The sequence below is a fragment of the Coregonus clupeaformis genome, chromosome 15 (genome assembly GCF_020615455.1).
Source record: "Coregonus clupeaformis isolate EN_2021a chromosome 15, ASM2061545v1, whole genome shotgun sequence".
Taxonomy (NCBI): domain Eukaryota; kingdom Metazoa; phylum Chordata; class Actinopteri; order Salmoniformes; family Salmonidae; genus Coregonus; species Coregonus clupeaformis.
This window is the reverse complement of record NC_059206.1, coordinates 5214837-5231693: the sequence shown is the minus strand read 5'-3', so window position 1 is coordinate 5231693 and position 16857 is coordinate 5214837. Positions and strand designations below refer to the sequence as shown.

General features: G+C 43.2%; 1 protein-coding gene across 1 annotated transcript in view; it reads right to left on the bottom strand.

Annotated features, from left to right (window-relative positions):
• The window catches only part of LOC121586005 (glutamate receptor ionotropic, kainate 2), a 132066-nt gene that overhangs the window by 56913 nt on the left and 58296 nt on the right, over positions 1 to 16857 (bottom strand). The window contains exons 7-9 of the mRNA XM_045225346.1: positions 9638 to 9781; positions 8020 to 8127; positions 6815 to 6928 (exon numbers count right to left, since the gene is read on the bottom strand). Of these exons, the coding sequence (XP_045081281.1) occupies positions 6815 to 6928; positions 8020 to 8127; positions 9638 to 9781 (366 nt within the window). The remainder of the gene's footprint in view (positions 1 to 6814; positions 6929 to 8019; positions 8128 to 9637; positions 9782 to 16857) is intronic.

The following is a 16857-nucleotide window of genomic DNA, read 5'->3' as shown; positions in this document are numbered from 1 at the left end:
GACATTTGAGCTCCGCACTGAATGAGTTTGTGTTGTTGCTTATGCTCTCTCTCTCTCTCTCTCTCTCTCTCTCTCTCTCTCTCTCTCTCTCTCTCTCTCTCTCTCTCTCTCTCTCTCTCTCTCTCTCTCTCTCTCTCTCTCTCTCTCTCTCTCTCTCTCTCTCTCTCTCTCTCTCTCTCTCTCTCTCTCTCTCTGTCTCCTCGTTTGTGACACCTTTGATCCTCGGGGCGCCCAACAGAGCGTGTGTGGATTTGTACCTTTCAATTCATCCCGATCAGCGACTCATAGATCATGCAACAGTAGTAAATAAAAGTCTCATATCAAATTCTGTTTGAATTAATTGTTCCTCATGTCTGGCATACTAAAAGCCCCTCCAAAAGGGGAAACGGGGCTATAGGAGGTGGGATCTGTTGGTGAGCACTACTACGATTAGTGTAGCCAATAGGAGGTGGGATCTGTTTGTGTGCACTAATACGATTGGTACCCGGGTGAGGATGATTCTTTGTGTTGTATGTGTGTATTATGTCAGAGAATAATACTTTTTTCATCAGCTGCACCATTTCTAAAGTGAAAAAAGAGCATAGTGCAACCTTATCAGTTGCAATATCTCACATGTGTGATGTGGAGTCATGGAACCCATAGGATTACTGCCTAATCAAAGTTGAACTCTGTCACGGATCCTCCCGGTACTGCTGCTCATTCCGTTCACCAGCTCCAGAGGTCTATGTCACCGGCCTTCTAGGTGTCACTGAACTAGATCATTACCACCAACCCCGGAATGTCTTGTCTCATTACGCACACCTGGTTCCCATTCCCCCTGATTAGTATGTGTATATATGTGTCGATAATTGTCCCATGTCCGTTGGTCTCGTGAGTACCGTGTATTGTGCTCTTGTTGTTTACGGGTCTCGTTCCGTGTATTGTGTATTGTGTCACTCTTTGTTTGGGTTACATCCCTTTGATATATATATATATATACGTGTTTGTGTTAGGTGGAGTAAATAAAACCCCTAAAACGTATTCCTGCTCCTGTCTTCTAATCATTATATAATGTGACAAACTCTTATAGTTAGAAATGGTCAAACAAAAAATTATGTTGAACAACTTTAAAATAATGAACAAATACTATGAAAACCCTATTTATGAAATATACACTATATAAACAAAAGTATGTGGACACACCTTCAAATTAGTGGATTTGGCTATTTCAGCCACACCTGTTGCTGACAGGTGTATAAAATTGAGCACACAGCCATGCATTCTCCACAGACAAACATTGGCAGTAGAATGGCCTTACTGAAGAGCTCAGTGACTTTCAACGTGGCACCGTCATAGGATGTCACCTTTCCAACAAGTCAGTTCGACAAATTTCTGCCCTGCTAGAGCTGCCACGGTAACTGTAAGTGCTGTTATTGTGAAGTGGAAACATCTAGGAGCAACAACGGCTCAGCCACGAAGTGGTAGGCCACACAAGCTCACAGAACAGGACTGCCGAGTGCTGAAGCGCGTAGCGTGTAAAAATCATCTGTCCTCGGTTGCAACACTTTCTACAGAGTACCAAACTGCCTCTGGAAGCAACATCAGCACAAGAACTGTTCGTCGGGAGCTTCATGAAATGGGTTTCCATGGCCGAGCAGCCGCACACAAGCCTAACATCACCATGCGCAATGCCAAGTGTCGGCTGGAGTGGTGTAAAGGTCGCCGCCATTGGACTCTGGAGCAGTGGAAACGCATTCTCTGGAGTGAGGAATCACGCTTCACCATCTGGCAGTCCGACTGACAAATCTGGGTTTGGCGGATGCCAGGGGAACGCTACCTGCCCGAATAAATAGTGTCAACTGTAAAGTTTGATGGAGGAGGAATAATGGTCTGGGACTGTTTTTCATGGTTCGGGCTAGGCCCCTTAGTTCCAGTGAAGGGAAATCTTAACGCTAAAACATACAATGACATTCTGGACGATTCTGTGCTTCCAACATTGTGGCAACAGTTTGGGGAAGGCCCTTTCCTGTTTCAGCATGACAATGCCCCATGCACAAAGTGAGGTCCATACAGAAATGGTTTGTCGAGATCGGTGTGGAAGAACTTGACTGGCCTGCACAGAGCCCTGACCTCATCCCCATCGAACACCTTTGGGATGAATTGGAATGCCGACTGCGGGCCTAATCGCCCAACATCAATGCCGACTTCACTAATGCTCTTGTGGCTGAATGGAAGCAAGTCATCGCAGCAATGTTCCAACATCTAGTGGAAAACCTTCCCAGAAGAGTGGAGGCTGTTATAGCATATTAATGCCCATGATTTTGGAATGAGATGTTCAACAAGCAGGTGTCCACATACTTTTGGTAATGTAGTGTATATTTGAAACAGGTTTGATTTCAAAGTTGGTTAGTGAAGATAGTCAGTGACTTGAGTGTCTGTGCTTTGACTAAAGAAACCAAAAGAGGAGCCATGAAGTGTATGAAAAGAAAAAGAAAGAAAGGAAATAAGCTTGAAAGGTTGATTTGTCTATTAATTTATTTAGATCCCCGTTACCTTAGTAACAACTCCTTATCATTGGGGCCTTGATAAGCATTGTGTAAAATCAGAGTCCGCTGTATGGGGAAAAGGGTTTATAATATAATGCATATAAAGCTGATCCCACAGCCAATGCAGGTGTGCAAAGCCAGAGAGACGTTTGACAGATGATGGGTAGAACAGGTAATCAACAGGATATAGTGTTTCACTAGCTACTTATGGTTGATTATACCATCATTTAGCTTAATGAACCTTTACAGTAGTTATTTGTCAGTGTGAGGTAATTAATGACTTTTTCACATCTGTCTCATTCATGATCATTATTATACTGTGAAGCTATCCACAGCTTGTTTGCATTGCTTGTGTGTGTGTTTGTGTGTTTGCATTCTCTCACAGCCCATTAAAAGGCATAGAATACCGATAACACAAAGGGAAGAAGCACAGATCTAGACCTGAGCACATAACATGTTCATATTAAGTCTAACTTTCATCGTTTCTCTCTCTCTCTCTCGCTCTCTCTCTCTCTCTCTCTCTCTCTCTCTCTCTCTCTCTCTCTCTCTCTCTCTCTCTCTCTCTCTCTCTCTCTCTCTCTCTCTCTCTCTCTCTCTCTCTCTCTCTCTCTCTCTCTCTCTCTCTCAATTCAATTCAACTCAAAGGGCTTGTGAATGAGATAATAAACAAAAGTGAAATAAATAATAAAAATGAACAGTAAACATTACACTCACAAAAGTTCCAAATTAATAGAGACATTTCAAATGTCATATTATGGTCTCTCTCTCTCTCTCTCTCTCTCTCTCTCTCTCTCTCTCTCTCTCTCTCTCTCTCTCTCTCTCTCTCTCTCTCTCTCTCTCTCTCTCTCTCTCTCTCTCTCTCTCTCTCTCTCTCTCTCTCTCTCTCTCTCTCTCTCTCTCTCTCTCTCTCTCTCGTAAATAAAAGTCTCATATCAAATTCTGTTTCAATTAATTGTTCCTCATGTCTGGCATACTAAAAGCCCCTCCCACAGGGGAAATGGAGCTATAGGAGGTGGGATCTGTTTGTGTGCACTACTACGATTGGTGCCCCAGGTGAGGATGATTCTCTAGTGTTGTATACAGCAAGGTCTGAAATAATTGACACCCCTGGTAAAGATGAGCAATAATAACTTTATAAAATAAATAATTCAAATCCTGAGCTATATTATCTGCAACAACAAAAAACTGGAAAATTACATTATTTTATACTAATACAATTGCTCAGAGAAAGAGATTTTGTTTAACAAGTAATATATTTTTTTCTCAAAAAGGTAGGAGTCAATCATTGACACCAATTTTCAATACCTTTCAATAGCTCACATACGAGGATAACGGCACTGAGCCTTTTTCTAAAATGTTTTATGAGTTGGAGAACACATTGGGAGGGATCCTAGACCATTCCTCCATACAGAATCCTTCCAGATCCTTCATATCCTTCGTCTGCGCTTATGGACTGCCCTCTTCAATTCAAATCACATGTTTTTAATGAGGTTCAAGTCCGGAGACTGAGATGGTCATTCGCAAAATTGAAATTGTCTGTCAAATTAACAATATCTTTGTGCGGTTAATTAGTTAATTATGCCGTTGACCATAACAAGGGCCCCAGGACCAGTGGAAGCAAAATAGCCCCATAACTTGTATTCGAACCGGTGCTTTGGTCAGATGACATGAAAAGAAAGCTCTTTGGCCATGCATACTAGTGGTGGGTTTGGTGTCAAAATGAGAATGCATGAGCAGAAAATAACCCCATACCTACTTAAAAATATGGTGGTGGATCTTTGATGTTATGGGGCTGCTTCCTCTGGTCCAGGGGCCCTTGTTAAAGTCAACGGCATCAAGAACTTTACCCAATACCAGGACATTTTTGCCACAAACCTGGTTGCCTCTGCCAGGAGGCTGAAACTTGACCGCAAGTGGATCTTCCAGCAAGACAATAACCCCAAGCACACATCAAAATCCACAAATAAATTGTTAATTGGCCACAAAATCAACATTTTGCAAGTCTCAGGACTTCTGTATGGAGGAATGGTCTAAGATCCCTCCCAATGTGTTCTCCAACTCATAAAACATTTTAGAGAAAGGCTCTGTGCCGTTATCCTCACAAGGGGAGGTATTGAAAGGTATTGAAAAAAATATTACTTGCTGAACAAAATCTCTTTCTCTGAGCAAATCTATTGGTATACATTTTTTTAGCATACAATATAGCTCAGCATTTTAATTATTTCTTTTATACAGTCATTTTTGTTAATCTTTATCAAGGGTGTCAATAATTTTGGACCCCACTGTACAGTTTATGTAATGATGTGTTAGAGAAGAAGCCTTTTTACATCAACTGGACAATTTCTAAAGTGAAAAAGAGCATAATGCCTGTGGAGCAGTTGTTGTTGGGGGTTAACTGCCTTGTTCAAGGGCAGAACAGCAGATATTTCCACCTTGCAGGCTCTGGGATTCAAACCCAACCTTATGAGCAGGTAAATCACACGTTTGATAATGTTAAAAAGTCATCTGATTCATGCCGTTGCAGTAAACCAGTTATGAAATACTACGACTTCTTCAACTATCATATGGGCATACTGTGACTTTAACCACCAGTCTATTACCAGTATGAGGTCTTAGAAGTACTGTGACTTTAACCACCAGTCTATTACCAGTATGAGGTCTTAGAAGTACTGTGACTTTAACCACCAGTCTATTACCAGTATGAGGTCTTAGAAGTACTGTGACTTTAACCACCAGTCTATTACCAGTATGAGGTCTTAGAAGTACTGTGACTTTAACCACCAGTCTATTACCAGTATGAGGTCTTAGAAGTACTGTGACTTTAACCACCAGTCTATTACCAGTATGAGGTCTTAGAAGTACTGTGACTTTAACCACCAGTCTATTACCAGTATGAGGTCTTAGAAGTACTGTGACTTTAACCACCAGTCTATTACCAGTATGAGGTCTTAGAAGTACTGTGACTTTAACCACCAGTCTATTACCAGTATGAGGTCTTGTCAAAATGGCCAAAACTCTTTTGATTAGTTCAGATTTCTGAGGCATTGAAAACTAATTACAGCTCCACCTTTTAAAGAGGGGCTTGTAATCCTTCAGTCTGCCATGGAGAAAATGAAGAGAAGTTGGATAAAAGTCTGCATCAATCAAATGTAACAAACCCAATTATTGTCAGCCCTCCCTCCTCTTTTCTCCTCCCCTCAAAGCCATCCGAGATCTCCCCATGACTCAATCCTGATACACCAATTACAGACATGTAAAGTCTTAACTAATAACAGCAATTCAATCAGCGCACAGCGGCAGCATGCATGGGAGAGGTAAGGCAAGCGCAGCACGGGATAAATAATGACAAACCGCAATTTGGTTGATATTGTTATTTTTACGCTCTGCTTCTTAATAATAGGATCGTAAATTGCCTTAATTTTCTTGATTCAAGAAGCTTCCTGTTTAGTCGTGATGAGTCACTTGCGGTGGGCTCTGGTATAGCTTTCAGACGGAGGGATGGAGTCGTCGTGTAGCCTACAGAATCACTACAGCACCAGAGCAGACTTTCTTTACAACACACAGACTCCACCCCAACAGATAGACGTCACAGGATGGGGAGTGATAAGCTCATTGTTTTTTTATACATATTCTATAGAGTGAATAATAACAATACACAATATTTTTATAGCGCTTTTCTAAAATGCCAAATATGGTTGGATGAAGCCTGAGGAAGTACAGCTGTGAGTTGGTCTGTGTGACTCATAGAGAAGCAATAGAGATCCTAGGGCACTGTTTAACTTCCCAGAGTTCCCCTGAATGTCTGGGTTTAGCATCACTGGGTAGAGAAACAACTCCTCAATAGAGGGACTAATAAAATGCTAGAGAGAGAGAGAGCCTTAAGCCATGAAATCTTATTGGACAATCAATCAGCCAATTAGCCCTGCCTGAAACTGTTCTCAACCCATTGGAAAGGGACCTCTCCACAGCAGTGAAGTGTGGACTGGTAATTTAAAAGTGGTGTATTTCTGGCTACTTCCATTCAATTCAATCACAGGCTGACAACCATCCTGAGAAATTCAAGTGGAGCACTTTTCAAAGAAAATGACCTAAAGACTAAAAAGGAATGACACCTTTCCCAAGGAGTCAATTAAGTCTTGGAGCAGTTCTGGGCATTCATAATCACTTAGATAGACATGATAGAACTCCGTTATAGCACCCAGCTTTAATGACAGTTAGTACAGCAATTTCATTTCTCTATGAATAGACAAGAAGTGTCTACCCCAGAGAAAATAGTGAACGGTACTTACCAATATGGTGGAGACAACTAGAGATCTGTTGGCTAAGGAGTCTGTGACGTTGGATGTCTTCCCCTTCTGGTGGTCTGTCATGTTCAAGCCACTAGGAGGGTCCCATGTTCCAATCTGAGGGGAAAAACACATGCAAAACATTAGCATTTAGTGCACTTCAGTTATATCTTCCCTGCAGAAAAACTGTTCAGGGAAGAGAGTGTGTCTATGAGGTACTGTACTTTATTACAAACACGCACGCACACACACACACACACATACACACAAACCCACATACTCTTCTTCCACAGAGAGCTAGGGACAGATCCTGATCCTAGATCAGCTCTTATATCATATCCCGTAGGTTAAGAGTTTACACTACTGAGCATATGTGTGTGTATGTGAGAGTGTGTGTAAGGAGGGGTTGGCGGAAGGAGAAAGAAGAGGAGGAGGAGAGGAGACGAGTCTGCAGGGTCCTCTCACCCTGGCTGTGTTATTCTCTTATCCGCTGTAGGGCCTCTCATCTCAGCAGACACTCTGCTCTGCAGCACCAACCAACTACATTTACGTCATTTAGCAGACGCTCTTATCCAGAGCGACTTACAGGAGCAATTAGGGTTAAGTGCCTTGCTCAAGGGCACATCGACAGATTTTTCACCTAGTCGGCTCGGAGATTAGAACCAGCGACCTTTCGGTTACTGGCACAACGCTCTTACCCACTAAGCTACCTGCCGCCAACTACAGCCCCAACAGCTCTGCTCCTCTCTCTGATGCCCACTACTGAGGCCTTAGAGATGGCTTCTTTGTAATTGCAAATCAACTCTTTAATTCAGCCTTCATGACGCTGGAGGGCTCCTGAAGGTTTTTTCATTAATAGAGTAAATTATTCATGGAGGTGCAGACACACGTCACAGAGAGAGACGGGGAGGTCAGGAGCAGCTGAGAGGCACACACAGGGGAGCATGTGTATAAGGAGGGTGTGTGTGTGTGTGTGTGTGTGTGTGTGTGTGTGTGTGTGTGTGTGTGTGTGTGTGTGTGTGTGCGTGCGTACGTGCGTGTGTGGATGGATGTTTGGATCTGTTGTGTTGGCAAGCTTTTGTTTATGAGTTATCTCCTCCATAGATGTGCACACAGGGTCGTGTATTGTAAATATGCACACTCAAACACACACATACACACAAACAAACAATCAAACACACACACACACACACTCACACACACAGTACCTTCTCCAGTCCATCCTCCTTCAGACTAATCACATCCAGGTCAAAGTCTGTCCTCAAGCCGTTGGTTCTGTTGAAAGTGATCCGCCCAGTCAAGCCATCCCAGTGGGCCTGGAGGAGAGAAAGAGAGAGGGGTAGGAAGCGAGAGAGAGAGCGAGAGAGAGAGAGAGAGAGAGAGAGAGAGAGAGAGAGAGAGAGAGAGAGAGAGAGAGAGAGAGAGATTCATCATAACCAGAAGAGCAAGAGGTCACAGGAGCTCACTCATTCTCAGCAAAATAGAGACATTCATTATTCATTAGAGTTCACCTTTAAGCAAGGCGCACAAACACACAAAGGTATGCTGCACACACACACACACACACACACACACACACACACACACACACACACACACACACACACACACACACTGTATATTACTTATTAATACCACACACACAAACTCGATACAGATTTCTCCAGGACACAGATGCTTTTTGGATGTAATTCTGATCATTGCTTTAGTAACAGTGAGATAGGTATTACCTAATCTGTAACGATACAGACACTGCTTTGGAATGCTGAAAATCAAGCATAGAAGTGGCCCTAAGCACTGAACTCTCTTGTGTTACATTGCATAGCAAGTGTTGAATTCTGTGCCCTTTTCTTAGAGAAGCAGGAGCAACTGGCTTAAAGCGGATGTCTTTTTCAGAAAGAACCTGCAGTATGACTCATCTAACGTCATGTTATTACAGGATCATAAAAGTCACATTGTTCTTCTCTGTTGGGAAGAGAGCACTAGATGAAAGAAGACTGTGAATTTCCAAGAAATAGCCACAATTACCTGCCTATGTGGTTTGATGTAGTTATGTTGAAAATAACAGTGGAAATGTGTCATAATCTTGGTTGGGTATCTCATACATTTAAATAAACACATATGAAATACATTTGAATAAATCCGTATTAAATACATGTAGTATGTTCAGTGTAATGTAAGCCTGTGATGCAGTAATATGTAGTGGTAGTAGTGTAATGTTAGCCTGTAATGCAGTGGTGATTCAGTGATAGTGTAATGTTAGCCTGTGATACAGTGGAGATTCAGTGATAGTGTAATGTTAGCCTGTGATACAGTGGTGATTCGATGGTGTAATGTTAGCCTGTGATACAGTGGCCATGCAGTGATAGTTCAGTGTTAGCCTGTGATACAGTGGTGATGCAGTGATAGTGTAATGTTAGCCTGTGTGTCACTCTGGATCGACAGTGCAGTGGTATATAAAGGCCATCAGGCTAAACAGCAGTGTTTTTTATGAGGGCTGGCGTCCACCCTATACTGGTCCACAGGCTTGGAGAGAGAGAGCACTCGAAGTGGCGAGATGTGAGAATATTTGTGCGGCGGTTCGAGACGAAGTGCTTTAATATGTCAAAAACCTCATCCCCTCATCCTCTCATCCCCCCACCCCCACCACCCTCCACCCCACCACCCGCCACATTACACCCACACCACCCTCCACTGTATGGCTCTCTTGTGCCTCTCTCTCCTATGTGTGTGTAGGCTATCTCTCATTCTTTCATTCTCTCTCTCCATGTCCATCCCACCCCTGCCTTTCCAGTGGGTCGGTGTGTAATGTATAACGCTACGTACCTCTTTGATGAGGGCCATGAATCTGTTCCCAAAGCGCCAGGGTTTGTGTCTGTTGCACTGTAGGGAGCTGACAGTGATCTGCTGAGACTGCTGCACGGCCACGGCCACCACGTGCACGGCATCGTACATGAGCGCAGCGTCCGTCTGGAAAACAACAGAGAGAATGTATAATTTAAATTTTTTATATACACTGAACAAAAATATAAACGATCCCGCAGATGACGAAGCCGGATGTGGAGGTCCTGGGCTGGCGTGGTTACACATGGTCTGCAGTTGTGATGCCGGTTGGACGTACTGCCAAATTCTCTAAAACAATGTTGGAGGCGGCTTATTTTAGAGAAATTAACATTAAATTCTCTGGCAACAGCTCTGGTGGACATTGCTGCAGTCAGCATGCCAATTGCACGCTCCCTCAAAACTTGAGACATCTGTGACATTGTGCACAGTTTAGAGTGGCCTTTTAATGTCCCCAGCACAAGGTGCACCTGTGTAATGCTCATGCTGTTTAATCAGCTTATTGAAATGCCACACCTGTCAGGTGGAAGGATTATCTTGGCAAAGGAGAAATGCTCACTAACAGGGATGTTAAATATTGTGTGGCCAACATTTGAGAGAAATTAGCTTTTTGTGCGTATTGAACATTTCTGGGATATTTTATTTCAGGTCATGAAACATGGGACCAACACTTTACAGGTTGCGTTTATATTTTTGTTCAATATAATTTCATCAGTCTGTTGTCCCCACTTGCTTCAAGATGTCCACCATTGTTCCTGTACCCAAGAAAGCGAAGGTAACTGAACTAAATGACTATTACCCCGTAGCACTCACTCTGTCATCATGAAGTGCTTTGAGAGGCTAGTTAAGGATCATTTCACCTCTACCTTACCCGACACCGTAGGCCCACTACAATTTTTATATCCAAACAGATCCACAGACGACGCAATCGCCATCGAACTGCACACGGCCCTATCCCATCTGGACAAAAGGAATACCTATGTATGTTCATTGACTACAGCTCAGCCTTCAACACCATAAGGCCATCCAAGCTCATCACTAAGCTCAGGGCCCTGGGTCTGAAACCCGGGCCTCTGCAACTGGATCCTGGACTTCCTGACGAGCCGACCCCAGGTGGTGAGGGTAGGCAACAACATCTCAGCCATGCTGATCCTCAACACGGGCGCCCCGCAAAGGTGCATGCTCTACCCCCTCCTGTACTCCCTGTTCACTCATGACTGCGTGGTCACGCACGTCTCCAACTCAATCATCAAGTTTGCTGATGACACAACAGTGGTAGGCCTGATTACCAACAACGACGAGACCCTGGCAGAGTGGTGCCAGGAAAATAACCTTATCTTCAACGTCAACAAAACGAAGGAGCTGATCGTGGTCTTCAGGAGACAGCAGAGCAAGCACGCCCCCATCCACATCGACGGGGCCGCAGTGGAGAGGGTGAAAATCTTCAAGTTCCTCTGCTGACAACCTGAAATGGTCCATCCACACAGACAGTGTAGTGAAAAAGGGGCAACAGCACCTCTTCAACCTCAGGAGACTGAAGAAATGTGGCTTGGCCCCTAAGACCCTCACAAACTTCTACAGGTGCACCATTGAGAGCATCCTGTCGGACTGTATCACCTCCTGGTATGGCAATTGCACCATCAGCAAAAGCAGGGCTCTCCAGAGGGTGGTACGGTCAGCCAAAACATCACACTGCCTGCCTTCCAGGACATCTACAGCAATCGGTGTCAAAGGAAGGCCAAGAAGATCCTCAAGGGCCTCAGCAACCCAAGCCACGGCCTGTTCACCCCGCTACCATCTAGAAGGCAGAGACAGTACAGGTGCTTCAAAGCTGGGACCGAGAGACTGAAAAACAGCTTCTATCTCCAGGCCATCAGACTGTTAAATAGTCACCACTAGCCGGCCTCCGCCCAGTACCCTGCCCTGAACATAGTCACTGTTGCTAGCCGGCTACTACCCGGTACTCTACCCTGCACCTTACATAGTACTCTTCCCTATCTACATAGTCATTGAACACTGGTCACGTTAATAATGTTTACATACCGTTTTACCCACTTCATATGCATATACTGTATTCTAGTCAAGGCTCATCCTACACAACTACTGCTGTACACACCTTTCCTATTCATATACTGTCCATACACACCATTATATACACTACCAGTCAAAAGTTTGGACACACCTACTCATTCAAGGGTGTTTCTTTATAAAAAAAAATTTTTACATTGTAGAATAATAGTGAAGACATCAAAACTATGAAAGAACACATATGGAATCATGTAGTAACCAAAAAAGTGTTAAACAAATCAAAATATATTTTATATTTGAGATTCTTCAAATAGCCACCCTTTGTCTTGATGACAGCTTTGCACACTCTTGGCATTCTCTCAACCAAATTCATGAGGTAGTCACCTGGAATGCATTTCAATTAACAGGTGTGCCTTCTTAAAAGTTAATTTGTGGAATTTATTTCCTTCTTAATGCGTTTGAGCCAATCAGTTGTGTTGTGGGTAGGTGGGGGGGGGGTTTGGTAAAAGACCAAGTCCATATTATGGCAAGAACAGCTCAAATAAGCAAAGAGAAACGACAGTCCATCATTACTTTAAGACATGAAGGTCAGTCAATACGGAACATTTCACTTCAACAATTTGCACTATTTTGTGTATGTCCATTACATGAAATCCAAATAAAAATCCATTTAAATTACAGGTTGTAATGCAACAAAATAGGAAAAATGCTAAGGGGGATGAATACTTTTGCAAGGCACTGTAAGCAACTCCAGTGTATATTTGGCCTTGTGTTTTAGGTTATTGTCCTGCTGAAAGGTGAATTTGTCTCCCAGTGTCTGTTGGAAAGCAGACTGAGCCAGATTTTCCTATAGGATTTGGCCTGTGCTTAGCTCTATTCCATTTATTTGTATCCTAAAAAAACTCTGTTGTTGATCCATCCTCAGTTTTCTCATATCACAGCCATTAAACTCTGTAACTGTTTTAAAGTCATCATTGCCCTTATGGTGAAAACCCTGAGCGATTTCCTTCCTCTCCGGCAACTGAGTTCGGAAGGACGCATGTATCTTTGTAGTGACTAGGTGTATTGATACACCATCCAAAGTGTAATTAATAACTTCACCATGCTCAAAGGGATATTCAATGTCTTTGCGAGGTATTGGAAAACCTCCCTGATCTTTGTGGTTGTATCTGTGTTTGAAATTCACTGCTCAACTGAGGGACCTTACAGATAATTGTATGTGTGGGGTACAGAGATGAGGTAGTCATTCGAAAATCATGTTAAACCCTATTATTGCACACATAGTGCATCCATGCAACTTATTATGTGACTTGTTGAGCACATTTGAACTTCTGAACTTATTTAGGCTTGCCATTTCAAAGGGGTTGAATACTTATTGACGCAAGACATTTCAGCTTTTAATTATTATAATAATAATTGTTTTATCTAAAAACATAATTCCACTTTGACATTATGGGGTATTGTGTGTAGGCCAGCGACATAAAATATCAATTTAATCTATTTTAAATTCAGGCTGTAACACAACAAAATGTGGAAAAGTCAAGGGGTGTGAATACTTTCTGAACGCATTGTATATATATATATATATATATTACATTTTTTCTCAATAAAGTAGTTATCAGTAGAGTCGGAGCTGGAAAGGGCGGGGGGGGGGATCAAGTGCTAGTGCTGGTTCAGGTTTTTAGGGGGAAGCTGGTTCCACCATTGGGGTGCCAGGACAGAGAATATCTTGGACTTGGCTGAGCGGGAGCTGCCCTCCCATAGGGGTGGATGGGCCAAGAAACCTGAGGTGGCAGAATGGAGTGCTTGGGTTGGGGTGTAGGGTTTGAACATAGCCTGAAAGTAGGGAGGGGCAGTTCCTCTTGCTGTTCCGTAGGTAAGCACCATGATCTTGTAGTGGATGCGAGCTTCGGCTGGAAGCCAGTGGAGTGTGCGGAGGAGAGGGGTGACATGGGAGAACTTGGGAAAGTTGAACAACAGGCGGGCTGCTGTGTTCTGGATAAGTTGCAGGGGTTTGATGGCACAAGCGGGTAGTCCAGCCAACAGCGAGTTGCAGTAGTCCAGACGGGAGAGGACAAGTACCTGGATTAGGACCTTCGCCATTCTCTGTGTGAGGTAGGGTCGTACTCTACGGATGTTGTAGACCATGAACCTGCAGGAGCGAGTCACTGCTTTGATGTTTGCAGAGAATGACAGGGTGTTGTCCAGGGTCACGCCAAGGTTCACTCTGGGAGGGTGGCACTGTGGAGTTGTCAACCGTGATGGAGTGGTCTTTGAGCGGGCAGGCCTTCCCCAGGAGAAAGAGCAGCTCCGTCTTGTCAAAGTTGAGCTTGAGGTGGTGGGTCGACATTCAAGTTGAGATATCAGTCAGGCACTTTATTACTGCACTGTTGGAGTCAGAAACATAAGCATTTTTGCTGCACCTGCAATAACATCTGAAAGATATGTGTACGTGACCAATAAAATTTGATTGGAATTGATTTTCACAGTCAATTGGATGCCTACGTCACAGCATCGGACATGAACGCAGTGCCTGTATGTGGAACAGAGAGACCATGTGTCATCACAAATCACAAATCATCACATATCACTAGATCACACCACGTGCACATCACGTATCAGTCTACAGATGTAGGATCTTAATATGAGTCAGTTTGCTACAGCAGGAAAATAATCCTGCAGCAACAGAAATGTGAATTATTATGTGGATTATAAGTAATGGGGATTTTTTGTAGGGGTTGATAAATTTTTCTTAAGGGAAAATCAAGTCTGAAATTTCTAAGTGGAAATGACTAAATCCAGAAGCCTTTTTAAACCTAAAATACACTACACGTTTTACATTTTCTGCATTGCAGGAAAGTTCTCCTGCAACAGGGTGATCAAATAAAGATCCAACATATGTTCATGAGCAAAACGTCTGTCTGTGAAACAACAGAGAGAATGTGTCTTCGTCATGTCATCACATCACCGTCATTAGGTTACGTCACCAACTCAGTGGGATATCAACCATCAGAAATATGACACCAGCTTCCGTCTCCAAGAGCAGAGACAATGTGTCATCATCACCACCAACCACATCACAGATCATTCATATCATCACATTATCACATGATCACATCACAGTCAATGGAATGTCTGTGTCATATAGATATCATTTCATTGGGATGTCAACCATTCAAACTGTTGCATCCTCGTTGCCTACCTAACTTAGTTGGACTGTGAGACTTCCATCATGAAAATACACAATGTTATTATATGAAACAAAAAGAGGGGAGAGAAAGGAACAGGGAAGAGGGCAAGAATAGCAAAGAAAGAGTATTTTCTAATATGCCAAATAACCATGGTGACATGACATCTACAGCACACAACACATTTACATTTAACATTTTACATTTTTGTCATTTAGCACACGCTCTTATCCAGAGTGACTTACAAATTGGTGCATTCACCTTATGATAGCCAGTGGGACAACCACTTTACAATATTTTTATTTTTAATTTTTTGGGGATGGTGTAAGGGGGGGTAGAAGGATTACTTTATCCTATCCCAGGTATTCCTTAATGCAAACAATCATAAAAAGGTAAGATAAACCCAGACATCTCTAATCTCTGAAAATATACTGGGTGTGTACCAAATGGCACCCTATTCCCTACATAGTGCCCTATTGGCCCTGGTCAAAAGCAATGTACTATGTAGGGAATAAGGTGCCATTTGTGACTCACACAGAGTCTGCAGCTTACTCCTTCACTCTCTGTAATAATAAACGGCTGACAGTAAACAGAAGTGCGCAAGGAGACTGATATGAGAGCAATTTATCAGAGAGAAATGCCAGTCATCCACGCTCCAAGTTCCATACCCCTAATTCCACAGTACCTCAAAAAAATCTAATTAGTGTTTGTCTCGCTTGATTGGAAAGCAATCACAATAGCTCCCTACGTTTGTTGTATGGAAATCATGCCTGAGGGTTGCCGTTGGAAACCGCTGTCCTGCTGAATAAATCAGGACCTAAACCTGTCATTTCCCCATTCTTGTCCTGATTGTTCGCCGGAAGCTGAATGTTGTGACGGCAGTTTGGATGATAATATGGTGTTGTGGGTGGTTACTGTCAGTCGTGTTAGGGTGTGGGAGTTAAGGAATAAAATATTGTGATATTAATAATGTCTATTTTAAAAGGTGTTGATAAAAGGGAAGTGAAGCTGCTGCAGGGTGGGTGACACTCTGGAGGCAGATGTGCTAAAGGAGGACGGGCGGTGGTGGAGTGGTGTGGTCGCCAGCTACAGAGCGGCAGTCTGTCTTTCCCTGAGGGATGAGGGGTGGAGGGGGTGAAGGATAGGAAAGGGGCCATTCTATGCTGTCCATACTGCCTCAGTAACTTCCCAGAGAGAAGTGTCTTTATAATCACTCTGGTGTAGTGTGGCACCTGTCAATCATGCAGAGAAGGTGGGCCACAGAGTGGGCTGACTGGGATGGGGAAGTGGGGAGGGTGGTTTAAGTCTGAGATGCCATTATTACTGCTGCTGCCACTGTGATTTTTCACTGTGGTGAAAGTGTGTTGGCTGCCATGCAAGTGGGTGGTTCTTGGGATGAGAAACACACAATTCAAATGGACATTTACAGGGAACAATGCTGCCGCAATTAACACCCCTACGCCCAGTTCGTAATGGACAATTATCACCAATGTGGATCTACTATAACTAGTGCAAAGACATAAAAACAAAATGTAAAAAACTAAAAAGTATTACCAAGAAAAAACCCAGAATTCAGCTAGTTTACACAAGGATGAATGGATGGAAAAAGTGAACGTGTGGGGGGGGGGGAGGGGAACTGTGTGAATTTTGGCAGTGGATACTTGAGTGCTTTTCTCTCTTTTCCCCAGTGCTGTGTGAGCCTCTGAAGAACCAAGCAGGCAGCAAGCCTTGCAAATGATTTAGCAACACCGCCACTTCACTCTATAAACATCTCATTAAAATCAATTATGTCACTCCTGAATGAAATTAAAGCTAAACGCTTTAAAAGATGGCTTTTCCCTTGTGTCAGCCAATATGAACATTACCCCTGACGCTGTCTATTCTTCCGCCTCATTCTTGCCTCCTTCTCTTCTCTCTCCACTGCTCTCTCTTTCTTTCTCTCTCTCTCTCTCTCTCTCTCTCTCTCTCTCTCTCTCTCTCTCTCTCTCT